This window comes from Capsicum annuum, chromosome 3, assembly GCF_002878395.1.
Source record: "Capsicum annuum cultivar UCD-10X-F1 chromosome 3, UCD10Xv1.1, whole genome shotgun sequence".
NCBI lineage: Eukaryota > Viridiplantae > Streptophyta > Magnoliopsida > Solanales > Solanaceae > Capsicum > Capsicum annuum.
Window position 1 is genome coordinate 231,929,079 of NC_061113.1, and position 12,813 is coordinate 231,941,891.

A 12,813-nucleotide genomic window follows, 5' to 3' on the forward strand; every position below is an offset into this window, starting at 1 on the left:
TATACATACATAAATATACATTTTCTATCTTATATATATACAACATAATTTTTTTACCGAGGGGGTTCAGGTGAACCCCATGGCAACCACGTAGGTCTGTCCCTCGTTAATTTAATAACGTTAATTTAATAACATTTTAATTACGTTAATTTGATAACGTTAGTTTAATGTACTACTACTATCCTTAATAACATTAATTTAATAACGTTTTATTAAAACTATAATTTTTTTTATTATTAGTATGGTTTCATCTTTAATTTAATATTTAAATAAATAATATTTAGATATATTATATAACTTAAATTCGTCCTCTGCTTTATAATATATATACATACCCCGCTTGATTTTTTCGTATGAGGTTGACCCGCCTAATTAATAAATCTTCAATATTACTCTTTTTTCACAATGACAAAAGAAATTAGATGTCATTTTCATCTTTGAGCCGAAAATAATGAAAAAATAATAGTGAAGAGTCATTTAAAGGTCATATTTGTGCAGTTTTGAATAGTTAAAGGTCATATTTGTGCACTGTCAAAGTTTAAGGTTTTATTTATGTATTATGTCCTTAAATTTTAAATTGGACGCACTCAGTTTACGTGTTAAATACGCGTTTTGCCACGTAGGATTAGAGGTTATATTTGTGTAATTTTGAATAATTAAAGGTCATATTTATGTATTATCAAAATTTAAGGTCAAAGTTATAATTTGATGTAAAGTTTAGGATGTCTATTTACTCATAATAATTGAATGGCTTTGAACTTTGGTGGATTATTTTCACTACATGGATGACCATCCACGTAATTAACTTGGCAATAGGAATAGAATTTCATTTCTGCATTACCAAAAAAAACAAACAAAGAATTTCATTTCTAAGCTTGCTTATTGTTCAAACTTATATTTTTCACGTCTTCCCCCTTTTCTCAATCTACTACTCCGTTTTATTCAAAATAAATAAATTTTTGAACTGATTCTCAATATTTAAGATAAGTGAATTATTCCTTTTTCAAGAGATATATTGAATTTTTTTTTTAATTTTATCGTTCAGTTATACTTTCTAGATTATGAATTTCAAAAACTTAATCAACTTTATTTTAATATGGCTAAAAATTTAAAAATTATTTGATGATATCAGAAAGAATAAATATTAAAAATAAAATATAGTTTATTTTCTAAATTCGTCTCTTTAATAGGTGCGCAGTGAGATAAAAATCATTTATTTTCAACTCAAGACTCAAGTGAGTATTAACGAGTGTTGTTTCACCGAAAAAAAAAAAAAAGAGTATTAATGAGTGTTGCTTTCAAGGACATACTATATTACATTTATTTATTTTGCATTGTTGAGCAAAAATCCCAAGGGACCACACAACCACTTGAACTTGTTTAATAGTAAAAGACAACGGAATTGGATTAAAAAAGATAAATAAGTTATCTAATTAAGTAGGAATTTTTTAATTTTTTAAATTAAGTGGGAGGGATAAATTTTTTTTTAATTTTTTTCGTTCTAATAATTTGTCCCAGTTGTAGAATAATTTTGGTAGTTGTTTAACAACTTTGTGAGTTGTTCAATAACTAGGCGTAATTATTCGACAACTGAGAGAATTTGTTCAATAACTGCACAAAATTATTCAGACAACTAACGTAATTATCCCACAACTATCCTAGTTGTTCAACAAACTTAATTTTTTTTTTTAGAAACAAGTTTGTGGAACCCGCTTATGTTTTTTTAATCGGAAACTTGCCGTATTTTTCTCAAAAGGGAACAAACATGTCTGAGGGGTCATGTGGCTTCTTTTTTAGGTTTCAAGAACTCAAAGTTTAGCTACTTTCAACACATAGTTTACTTTTCAGCTTCTTTTCTTCTTTATTTGGGAGATCTGATATTATTATTTCCTCCTTAATTCTCTTTCTAACAACAAACTGCAGCATTGAATGTGATTTTCGCTGGATCTTTCTTTGTTAAGTCAATTTGCTAAATATTGCTGCTATGCATTTGATGAGGCATACAACTCTTTACTAGCTCTTGCTTTTCGTGTTCGTTCTCTCAATTCCATGTTTTGTTTGATCTAGGAGATGGCTTATGTTGCTGTGATTTCTCTGGTAGGAACTTTGAAGCAACTGGTGCAGCTAAAGCCACATTGGATAAGTGATGATACAAGAAAAATGGTGGACTCTCTCCTTGAAAGTCTTGAATATTTCCGAGACTTCCTTGAGAACAAAGGCCAGAGATGGCGGGACTACTGTGCTAAGGTTAAAGAGTTGGAGAGAGAGATCAGAAGTGCAGTCAGTGAAGCAGAGGATGTGATAGAGCTAGAGATATATAAAATAAAAGAAGTGGAAAAAGGAAAAGCAAGAGAGGCATTATGTGAAGTTGTCTCCTCTTGTCGAAAAGATTGATGTTATGAAGAGGGACGTGATGAGAGATAGTTTTGTTACAAATGAGGATCTGCAAACTGGTGATTTGCTGTTGCCTGGTCATTCATCCAGACATGTTGCAAAACTGAATCCAGAAACTGTTGTGGTGGGTCTCGAAGATGACCTCATGGGAATCATTAGAAGACTAAAAGGGTCGATGTCTAGTCGAGAGGTTATCCCCATTCTGGGAATGGGGGCATAGGCAAAACAACTCTTGCAAAAATGGCATATGATGATCCTGAAATCAGGGATCACTTTGACATGCATATTTGGGTGACTCTATCTCAAGAATACCACACTAGAGATTTGTTGTTAGGCGTTCTTTCGTGTGTTTCAAACGATCAGATCAAACAAGAGACGATGATGATGATGATAAATTGATGGATAGGATATTCAAAAAGTTAAAGGGTCGAAGGTATCTTGTTGTCATGGACGATATTTGGAGTAATGACGTCTGGGATCTTATGTCAAGAACTTTTCCAGACGATGATAATGGTAGTCGAATTGTTTTGACAAGTAGGCTCAGAGGTGTGGCGATGCATGCTGACCCTGATAGCCCGCCTCATGAGGTAAGCCTCTTGAATGCAGATGACAGTTGGAAGTTACTTAGTGAAAAGGTGTTTGGGGCACAACAAGTTTGTCCTGATGAATTAGAGGATATAGGGAAGCAAGTAGCACAGAGATGCCAAGGACTACCATTAGCTCTTCTAGTTGTTGCGGGGCATCTTTTTAAAATTGGAAGGACACTAGAAAGTTGGAAAGATGTTGCCAAAAGTGTCAGTAAAGTTGTTGTTAATGAATCAGATAGTTGTCTAGGAGTGCTTGCTATGAGTTATAATTACTTACCTAATCATCTTAAACCATGTTTTCTCTACATGGGAGTCTTTCCAGAAGATAGTGATGTTAACATAGAGAGTTTGATCAACTTATGGGTTTCTGAGGGTTTCCTATGGGAAGAATTAGTGGGAAGAGATTGTTTGGAGGATCTTGTTAGCAGGAATCTGATAATGGTTAGAAACCGGAGATTTAATGGCGAGTGGAAAACGTGTGGTGTCCATGATCTTGTTCGCGACTTAATATTAAGAGAAGCTGAGAAAGAGAAGTTCTTGCAGGTTACTAAAGATCCTTCAGCAAAGATGATTCATGTTCGTCGCTACAGCTTCCATTCAAGCATTTATCAGGATGATTGCTTGGAGTCTTCATCAAGTGATCATCTCACTCGCACTTTGCACTTCTTCTGTTCATTAGGTTCTGAACAAGTCCCTCTTATGGCGTGCTTCAAATTGCTAAGAGTGTTAGCAGTCGTTCAATATGGTTTTGAAGAGTTCCCACTGGTGATAACAAAATTATTACATCTGAGGTACCTTCAATTAGGCTATTGTGATGATCCTCACTGTTCTTTGTCAGAGCTTTATAATCTGCAGATCTTCATTGTTCGAAGCCTAGGTCATAATCCTCCAACTATACATAAGACTATTTGGCGAATGAAACATTTAAGGCATCTTCAGGTGAGTCATTCAATTTTTCTCCCCAAAATTCCATCAAAGCTGCAGAATTTGGAGGGACTTTCCTGTCTAAGCATGTCTAGCTGTACTTTTGAGTTGTTTTCTGCTATTCCAAATCTTAAGACGCTTACACTTCATGGACGTCAGAAGGATTGCCAAGGTGAGAAGATGTCTGAGCACCTAAATAACCTTTCCTGTTTAAAAAGACTCGAACAACTGAAGATAACCTTTACTTGTTCCCAATCCCATGCAAGTATAATTTGCCAGCATCTCTGAAGAGGTTGACTTTAAGCTATACTTTCTTGCCTTGGGAAGACATGGCAAATATTGTGAAGCTGCCAAAACTGGAAGTGCTAAAAATTAAAAACTATGGATTCTATGGTGATGTATGGAGATTAAATGATCGAGAAATTTTCAATCAACTTAAGTTCCTCCTAATTAGGACAATGATCTGATGCAGTGGAAAGCTGGCAGTGTTAACTTCCCAATGCTGCAACGCCTAGTTCTGAGAACATGCATATACCTGCAGGAAATCCCTAAAGACTTTGGGGAAATTTATACCTTGGAGTCGATTGAGCTGTATAATTACAGAAGATCTGCAGCAAATTCCGTGAATGAAATTCAAGAACAAGAAAGCATGGGGAATGACTGCCTTGATGTCCTCATCGATGATTGTAGGTAAGACTCAAATTGTCTCAAATAATTGTTCACAAATCAGTTTTTTTTTTTAAATGCGTCATTATTTTACGTGTCTTGTGATGCTTTGGACATCATTGATATGCTTCAAGCATAATGATGATGAGTTCCTTCTCCTTGCAGTAGAGGAGCTGATCATGCAAGTTAATGGAATGCGGTGTGCATGTGATGACTCTCAAGCAATGAGACCACTTGCAACATGTTCAACTTTAGTTTCTTTTCTATTTCTTACGATGCTAGACGGCCCATGGCCCGTGTCAGTGCGATCCACGGACATTTCCTGAACATTGTCGTACAAAAAATCTAATACTGAGAAAGATTATTTTGAGCTTGGTTGTATTATTTAGCAGGACTATCGAAAAAAATCATTAAGCTAATAGTTTGTTAATAACAAAAATGAACGGCAGGCTTCATGGAGCCAAGAACAGAGCACTTTGCAGGGAAGGCGGACATGTTGTCACATATATAAACCTGCAATCAGTTCAAAACCCATGTACCAACAATCTCTAAAGTCCCGGACTAATATCAAATTAGACTTTAAGCAGTTGATAACTTTTGCGTTAGAATTACAGTTGAGACCAAAAGGAAGAAGAATAGAGAGGCAAAGCATGTGGGAAAGAGACAAACATAGAGAAGCAGAAGACATAGGGGTCTAAAAGAGAGGTATGCTTTGATTACACAACCAGAATATATGTGTTATTACTCTGGTTAATGAAGTGAGATTGCAGTCAAATCGGAACATAAAGGAGATTAGGAGAATATAGTTTCGAAACTACTCTTCCTCGAACTTCTGTCTGTCATTATTTAGCGTAATAACCTTTCTTTGCACTAGGTAAAACAGACCCCGTTAATGATACAAACAACCTGTTCACATGCCACTTTAACTTGTAGATGAAAGGATAATAACAGCACAAACTGCAGTTTTATTACTGACTTCCTGATAGCCAAGCACCATTACAGAAACAAGCGAGGAAAAAACTGCCAAAAAATGGACCATGGCATATGAATCCTCGACATTGTACAGACAATACTGGGAAAAACAACCCTTCTCGATAATGTATTAAAATTACAAAATGCACACAGCAATGAAGCACTGGTTCACAACTCGCATATCTTCGTCCTTACAGCTTTGAAGCTGCAGCCTTGTCTAAAAACCAGACCAATTCTCCTTCAGGTGAAACCATTTGCACAGGCAGCACATCTGAACTTTTACTATCACCTAGCGATTTATGCACTACATCTGCCTTCCCAACGCCTGCTACAACAAGTGCGATATTTGCAGATGAGTTTATCACAGGAAATGTAAATGTAATCCTATCTGGCGGAGGTTTTGGGGAGTCCTTGATGAAGGTGACCCACTTCTCTTTCTCATGGACAAGAGGGTGCCCGGGAAACAAGGAAGCAACATGTCCATCTGGACCCATACCCAATAGCATTACATCAAATTTTGGAAAACCACTCTCTTTAGAGATATCTACAATATTGTTCTTAACTAAGTGCCTTAGACAAGTCTCGTAATCATCTGCCGCAGCTTCTGGTGATAATGCATCATTTATGGCATACACATGACCAGCAGGAATAGGTATCTGTCCAAGAAAAGTAAAGGCGGGATAAGGAGTTTGGTATACAAAACTAAAGATGTGAAATGAGAACAATGATGAAGTAACAACTATCACCATTCATAAAAAGATCAAACAATGCAAGGCAATTCACATGTATGCAAGTACTAATGTACTATGAGCTATGAAATCCAAAATGATGCCCTTGGCAGCCATGCACCACCAGAAGGTCTTTTGTGATAAGATCTTTTTGTAGTTTAGTTCGGAACATCTTCATATTAGATACTCTGTTTTAGACCTGGTTGGACAGCCAATAAGATGTCATGGCAAGCCCATTTAACCTGATAGAGTTTCACAAAGGAAGTTCAATGAAGTGAGCAGGTCAAGATTGAAGCTGCAATTCAAACCCGCTTATATCACACTTAGCTGGAATTCAGCAAAGTCGACATAAGCTCGAGTGTGCAACTAATCTTATCAGCAGCTCATTAAATATCCAACGAGCACTTGAACTATATTGAATTACTTTTTCACTTGGTCCTCTAAATATTAACCCCACTGAACTCCTCTAGCTACAAAAATCTCCAAATCATTCTCATTAAGCAATCCTTACAACTGTAGATGCTTGCAGTATTTTGCTAATACTATAGAATTTTCTATAACACAAAAGTCCCCCACAAAAGAAAATGGGGACCTCAGTGATTGCTTGAAGTCTTTCATTGAAGGGCTTCAGGGTTGACAAGTTCTTTATATCAGGATTTTATGCATATATTGTGCAAACAAAAAGTACGATTTAATGTTGTTTATTCCGATTTCATATCTTTTTCAACAGAGTAAGTTTTTAATTGTTTTTTGTAAACTGGTAACTTACAGTGCAGGTTCTTTTCTAAAAATTAAATTGTGGTAATGTAGTGTTATCACCTATCCCCGGAAAAGTTATCTAAAACCTATTTGATACATACAGCATACCGGCACGGTTAGCTCCAAGATAGATATGATCATGTATACCAATTGATTGTCTATCTTTCTGGTGCATTATGAACAACCAATCGCGCCCCTCTCCACCCCCCCACACGAAAAGTCTAAAATCCACTTTCAAGTGACGCCTTTCTGCACTTACTTGAAAAGATGTTCAGTGATCATAGAAGGGAAGCCTCGGAGAAACGGTAAAGTTGTCTACATGTGACCTATAGGTCACAGGTTCGAGCCATGAAAGCAACCACTAATGTTTTCACACCCCTCGGGGTGCTGCCCTTCCCCTGACCTTGCGTGAACGCGGGATACTTGTGCACGGGGCTGCCCAGAAGTATATAATTTGATCTAGCTAACTGGTGTTGCTTTTCTATTAAATAAAAAGAGAGGGGATTAACTTTTTGTAGCAACGGAAGGGGGGTTATTTTCACTCCCCCTTCAAAACGAAAAGACTAAGAATGATGAATGGTTAATTTTGCACAACAGATCTCCACTTGATTAATCGAGAACGCAAAAAATAGGGTCAAGCTATAAGGAGCTAAAGCCAAATCGCCACATCACGAGGGGGAGAATAGGCGTCCTGATTGCATGGCTTAAGTCTTTTAAGTATATCAAAAGCTTCCCCTACACCTTGGCGGTAGGTTCTGCTTCCCTGTAACTTAAAGCTTTTTGCGAGCTCTCATTTTGCCTCATATGATAATTGGTTTTTGCTTTCTACTACTTCTACAATATACTTACTAATGAGGGTGTCTCCAGTCATTTTATTCCATTGCAAAACATATGTTTCTCTGAGAATGACAATACAAATTGTGCAAGTCTCAAATCTATGTGAGGAAACAAACAGTTTACACCTCCACTCCTAACCAACAACCACAACATGTTCAATCAAAAAACATTGCCTATCTTTGCTCTATCCAAGAACAGGCAGCTTATTCATGTTGCAGCTTAGCATAAGGATATATACTTCTCATTAGATTTTGGAACAGTAATTATCAAACCATATATTCAAGGTGCATCTGCACAAGTTTCTTCGTCAGAGAGATCTCAAGAAACTTAAAATAAATTTATTGCTAGTATGTTTGATCTATTAAGCACAGACAACGCAAAAAATGTGTTTAACAGTGGGAAATAAATGTAAATTTCATTTTAACAGGGCCATTAGTATCTTAAGCTAAGGCGCTGCGGAATTTACATGTTCTTTTAATCAAGCTGCGGAGCATTATATGTATGTAGTATACATAGCTTGCATTCCCTTTAACACTGGACTAACATATTTACTTCTCATCTATTCTCCCAAATGATTCATCTGGAGTTTATGAATGGGAAGCTTGATTATAACATGTGTATTCTCCATCAATACTCATATAGCGTCATAAAATGCAATAATCTCTCTTCACATTTCCCACTAAACTTTTTGTAGAGATTTGAGACCTTTAGCATAGCCCGTGATTCAAAAAATTCTGGAAATCTCGCACTTTTTTGATCGGGCAAACAAGTAAAAGATAACAAAGTTTTTTTTTTTTTTGGATAAAGGTAACATAGTAAAAGATAACAATAGTTGGGGAGAAACAACAAATATTTGGACGAGACCTGAGACATAATACTAGTGGAAAGCTAATGAAGACACCAAACATTGTGGCAGTACTAAATAAAATCCAATATATTGTAGAAAGAAAAATGTACCTTGGATAGAAAAGCATCATAAGCAAGCAAGTAATTGCTGTCAGGATGATCCTTTGGAACCACTCTCTCATCCACCCAGAAAACATGCCACTTTGACCAGTCTATTGAATCAATATATGGTCGCTCCACCAATTTCCTGTACTTTGCAACAAACATTAGCAACCCCAAATATCCCCAAAATAATACTCACTCTGTCCAATTTATGTGTCAAAGTTGAAATTTTGAGACTCAAACTTCTAAACTTTCAACCTAAACTCGGATGTAGAAGACTTATATTTTTTAAATAAAATTTATATATTTGAAAATGACTAAAAAGTAGCATAAACCACCAAAATTAACAACGACGACGATATACCCAGTGTGATCCTGCGAGTGGGGTCTGGGGAGGGTAGGATGTACGCAGACCTTACCACTACCATTGTAGGGTTGAGAGGTTGTTTTCGGTAGACCCTCGGCTCAAAAAAGCAAAGAAGTATGAGAGAAAAAGAAAGAGCAAAATAATATGCACAAAACAAGTGTAGAAACAGATATTAATACACATTGGAGAGAAAAGAGAAAGAAAGGGAAAAAAAAAAAAGAACGGAAGAAAAGGAAAGAAGAAAAACTATTTGATACCTAAGTCATGCTACTAAAAGTGCGAAAACACTCTACTTACCTACTACTCTTCCATCCCAATCATCCATCTCCTTGTCTTCCTATCTGGGTTCATGTCCTCAGTCAGTAGAAGTTGTGGCATATCCTGTCTAATCAATCACCTCACCAGTTCTTCTTTGGTCTACCTCTACCTCTTCTAACTCTTGTTATAGCCAACCCCTCACACCCTCCACCTCCTCACTGATGCATGGTTTCAAGACATACTAAATAGAAGTAATTAGTGCTACATTGTTAGCACTCAGAGAGCAGTTCTTTATTATAAAATAGAAATAACCAATAAGCACCGGCCACTTGTTACAGGCCTAAGGAAGATCTACATACAGATATTCTATCGACTAGTTGTACATCAAACCATTCAAAATTACATCACAGGGCATTTGTTAAATGTAAATATGTATAACTGAGAAAGCAGAAAACTTGAGGAAAGCAGGTGAATTAAAGCCTATTAATTACTTATCCAGTTACAGTTCTAGGATATTCTATCAATCATACTGGCTAGGAAGTACTTTTTCCGTTCATTTTTACTGGTCATATTTTGCTTCTCGAGAGTCAAACTGCATAAAACTTTGACAACACTTTTAATATATATTTTTTCCTAATATTAATATGAGAAGGATTGTGTGACGCCCCAAAGTTTTGGGGCCTGTCACTCACCAGGATTGGGCGTGCCAACTAGGCCGCAACCTTGTCAGCTATGCAGGCGGCATGTGCTGAGGGAATATGCTGAAGTCGAAGATGAGGCAAAGGGGCATAACATGAGGCAACAAGCATCTATATACGTTGCATGACATGTCCTAAGAGTGCCAATGTGATTTGGAGAGGGCTTGGTGTGAGCCCAAGGGGGCGGAGGCATGGTGAGGATCGTGTGCGGTGTTCGATGTCAGCGCCGTGCCATTTTGAGCTACAAGTGGAATCTAAGGATTCCGGTTTAGAGAGTTGATATTGATGGTACCTTATGTATGCTTACCAAATTTGGGGTCATTTGGAGTCCGTTTGGATAGGGGCTTGACTTGGCCAAAGTCCAGTGGCATTGTCGTAATTTGCTGATTGGTCCGAAGGCCATAACTCCTTCCATGTGTATGGGAATGGGGTGAAACTTCATGGAGGTGTGAAGGAAGTCAAGAGAAAGGAGTAGGAACAAACGGCACCCAATTTGAAGGTTGGATGAATGATCTAAGCCCCAGTATGATTCTCGGGCAAAATGATGTCTAGTGGCAGACATTGGGATTATTTATTTTAAGCATATATAAGGGGGGTATGAATGGTGACAGCCTACCAGCCTCCCCCGGGTGTGTCGACAGATGGCCACCCCAAGTGTGCTGCCTTGAGGGACAACCTCAAGGGCCTGCCTTGGCATGTCAAAGGAATGCGCAAGGTACTCATAGGGCTCGGGAACCCTATGGGCAACGCAAGGTCGGGTGGACTAGCGTTGGGCGTCGGAAAAGGCTAGAGGTTGGCTATATGAACCGACAAGCCCCGTGGGCTGTCTAAATGATGGAAGGATGCCTCCAAGCCGATAGAGCAATCGAGATACTCTCCCCAAGAGACTCGTGAGCTAACTTGTGAGCTTGGTCAAGGTTCAGCCAAGCGAGCAAGGGTCCGTTGGCCTAGACGCGCAGTTGTGGGGCGACACTGTGCTACGGAAGCTGGATACAAGTTGCGTGGGCTATGATTGGCTATGCCATAAGACATGAGAGGGCATATCTAAGAAAGACGCTTGAGACAAAGGCCAAGGATTGAGGGTTGCCCTACTCGGGCGAAGCAAAAGCCAAGTGCACATGCATGAGGCGATGTCAAGCTTGAGGATAGGACTGTGCATGCGATGGCAATGCTCAGGCCAAGGCAAGGGACGAGTACGTCCATAGCCATCCCCAGGAGCGCATATGGATGAGATCTACGGATTAACGGTGCGCCAGAAGAGTTGCTTATACGTTGGCTATGTCAGTCGACATATTGAAGGAGCGGCACCAAAGGGGGCAAGCCTCTGAGGCGAGCTTCCCACAAGCACAGGATCGTGCCAAAGACCTGGGAAATGAGGAAGGCTGGCCCATAGTTGGGGGAACCATGGGCGCCGCACGGGCAAAATTGTGTGCCGCTGACACGTTGAAAAATGAGCCCGTGACAATTGGAACTTATAGCATTTTTCGTATAGTTTTCGAATATCTGAGGTTTAAATTTTAAATATCAAATTAATCTACTTCCATTTAGCTTTGAAATTTAATCAAACTGAATTTCATGAAGGGATTTTTGACTAAGTAAACATGAAAAGGATGCAGTAATAACCACAACAGGAGTAGCAACTAAAACTACCTCGGCCTAACTCATTGTCCTCTTTGACTTCCCTTTTCTAAAAAATTAAAAATCACAATAATTAACTAGCTTAAAATATTTAAAGGCATACAACGAACATTCCGATCAAACGTATATTTGACAGACTTTCAAAATTATAGCAGCGCCACATAAACAGGGATGGAAGGAGCGTAGAAATCACTATTACCTGAGTGACTTGATAAGTGAACCACCGGAAACAACAACAGTAAAAGCGTCTCTCTCTTTGCAAAACTTCTCCGATAAATCCGCAGTGTATTTCGCTAGAGACACAGCAAGTTCCTCTTCGGTATCGAACACTTGTACTTCCCCTTTGCTTTTCCCCGTCACTGTTTCGGCCATTGATGCTTTTGTATGGTACGGAGATTTCAAGGAATTTGTACTCAACGCTAAGGTTCTTCGATGTGGTAGGGAAAAAAAAAGTGATTTTCCAGCGACGGACGGAGAGGTTAAGGGAAGAGATCGGCGGCGTAGCGGAGAGAATCGGGTGGGTGAGATGCGCAAGTTAGCAGAGAGAGCGCGAGAGGGAGAGGTTAGGCGCAGTGCGCAGTGTGTCATTTCTTATATAGAGGAAATTGAAGAGTGAGGAGAGAAGCAGGGCTTTTTAGAGTTGGTGTGTGTACTCTACCTGGGCCTTTCTAAATCGATTGACTGACCGAAACGTGTGAAGGTGTCCCCTTTCTGAATTTGCATATGTTTTTAAAATTCAATTATTATTTTGAATAGAAAAATGTGTTGTTTTTTCTTTGGACCGACTGAAAAGAAGAGGGGTACAGGCGAGAAAATCGATTAGGAAAAAGTCGGTTTGGATCCGGACAAAGGCTCCAATAAAAAATTTTCGAAATTAAAAATGAAATTAAAATATAAATTAAAGTTGTTTTTGAAATTTTGCGAGGGACATAGGAATGAACAAAGTGAAAATAAGTTTTTCTTATTTTTACTTTTCAAATATAATTTCAAATTGTATTTAAAATTTTCATGATCAACCACTATTACTTTTACTAAAA

General features: G+C 38.1%; 2 protein-coding genes across 4 annotated transcripts; one reads left to right on the forward strand and one right to left on the reverse strand.

Annotated features, from left to right (window-relative positions):
* Nucleotides 1–1,729: 1,729 nt before the first annotated feature.
* On the forward strand, nt 1,730–4,942 carry LOC107863061 (putative late blight resistance protein homolog R1B-8). Of its 3 annotated transcripts, none has more exons than XM_047409491.1 (3): nt 1,769–4,077; nt 4,172–4,595; nt 4,737–4,942. In XM_047409491.1, the coding sequence occupies exons 1-2, from the start codon at nt 2,793–2,795 to the stop codon at nt 4,174–4,176; spliced, it is 1,290 nt and encodes a 429-aa protein (XP_047265447.1). In that variant the 5' UTR covers nt 1,769–2,792; the 3' UTR covers nt 4,177–4,595; nt 4,737–4,942. The 3 variants fall into 3 exon arrangements, with proteins under 3 accessions (XP_047265446.1, XP_047265447.1, XP_047265445.1); XM_047409489.1 differs by having other exon boundaries at nt 1,769–1,998; nt 2,102–4,595; XM_047409490.1 differs by having other exon boundaries at nt 1,730–4,595.
* Nucleotides 4,943–5,516: 574 nt separating this feature from the next.
* Nucleotides 5,517–12,554, reverse strand: LOC107863060 (probable 6-phosphogluconolactonase 4, chloroplastic). The gene is made up of 3 exons (XM_047409493.1): nt 11,976–12,554; nt 8,825–8,960; nt 5,517–6,199 (listed from the first exon to the last, which is right to left on the reverse strand). The coding sequence occupies exons 1-3, from the start codon at nt 12,362–12,364 to the stop codon at nt 5,735–5,737; spliced, it is 990 nt and encodes a 329-aa protein (XP_047265449.1). The 5' UTR covers nt 12,365–12,554; the 3' UTR covers nt 5,517–5,734.
* Between the last annotated feature and the right edge of the window lie 259 nt (nt 12,555–12,813).

Coding starts and splice junctions, on each gene's coding strand:
- LOC107863061 (XM_047409490.1), top strand. CDS start 2,793: ATGGATAGGATATTCAAAAAGTTAAAGGGTCGAAGGTATCTTGTTGTC.
- LOC107863060 (XM_047409493.1), bottom strand. CDS start 12,364: ATGACACACTGCGCACTGCGCCTAACCTCTCCCTCTCGCGCTCTCTCT. Junction 8,961..11,975: donor TCACTTATCAAGTCACTCAG/GTAATAGTGATT, acceptor TGCAAAGTACAG/GAAATTGGTGGAGCGACCAT. Junction 6,200..8,824: donor ATGATGCTTTTCTATCCAAG/GTACATTTTTCT, acceptor TTTCTTGGACAG/ATACCTATTCCTGCTGGTCA.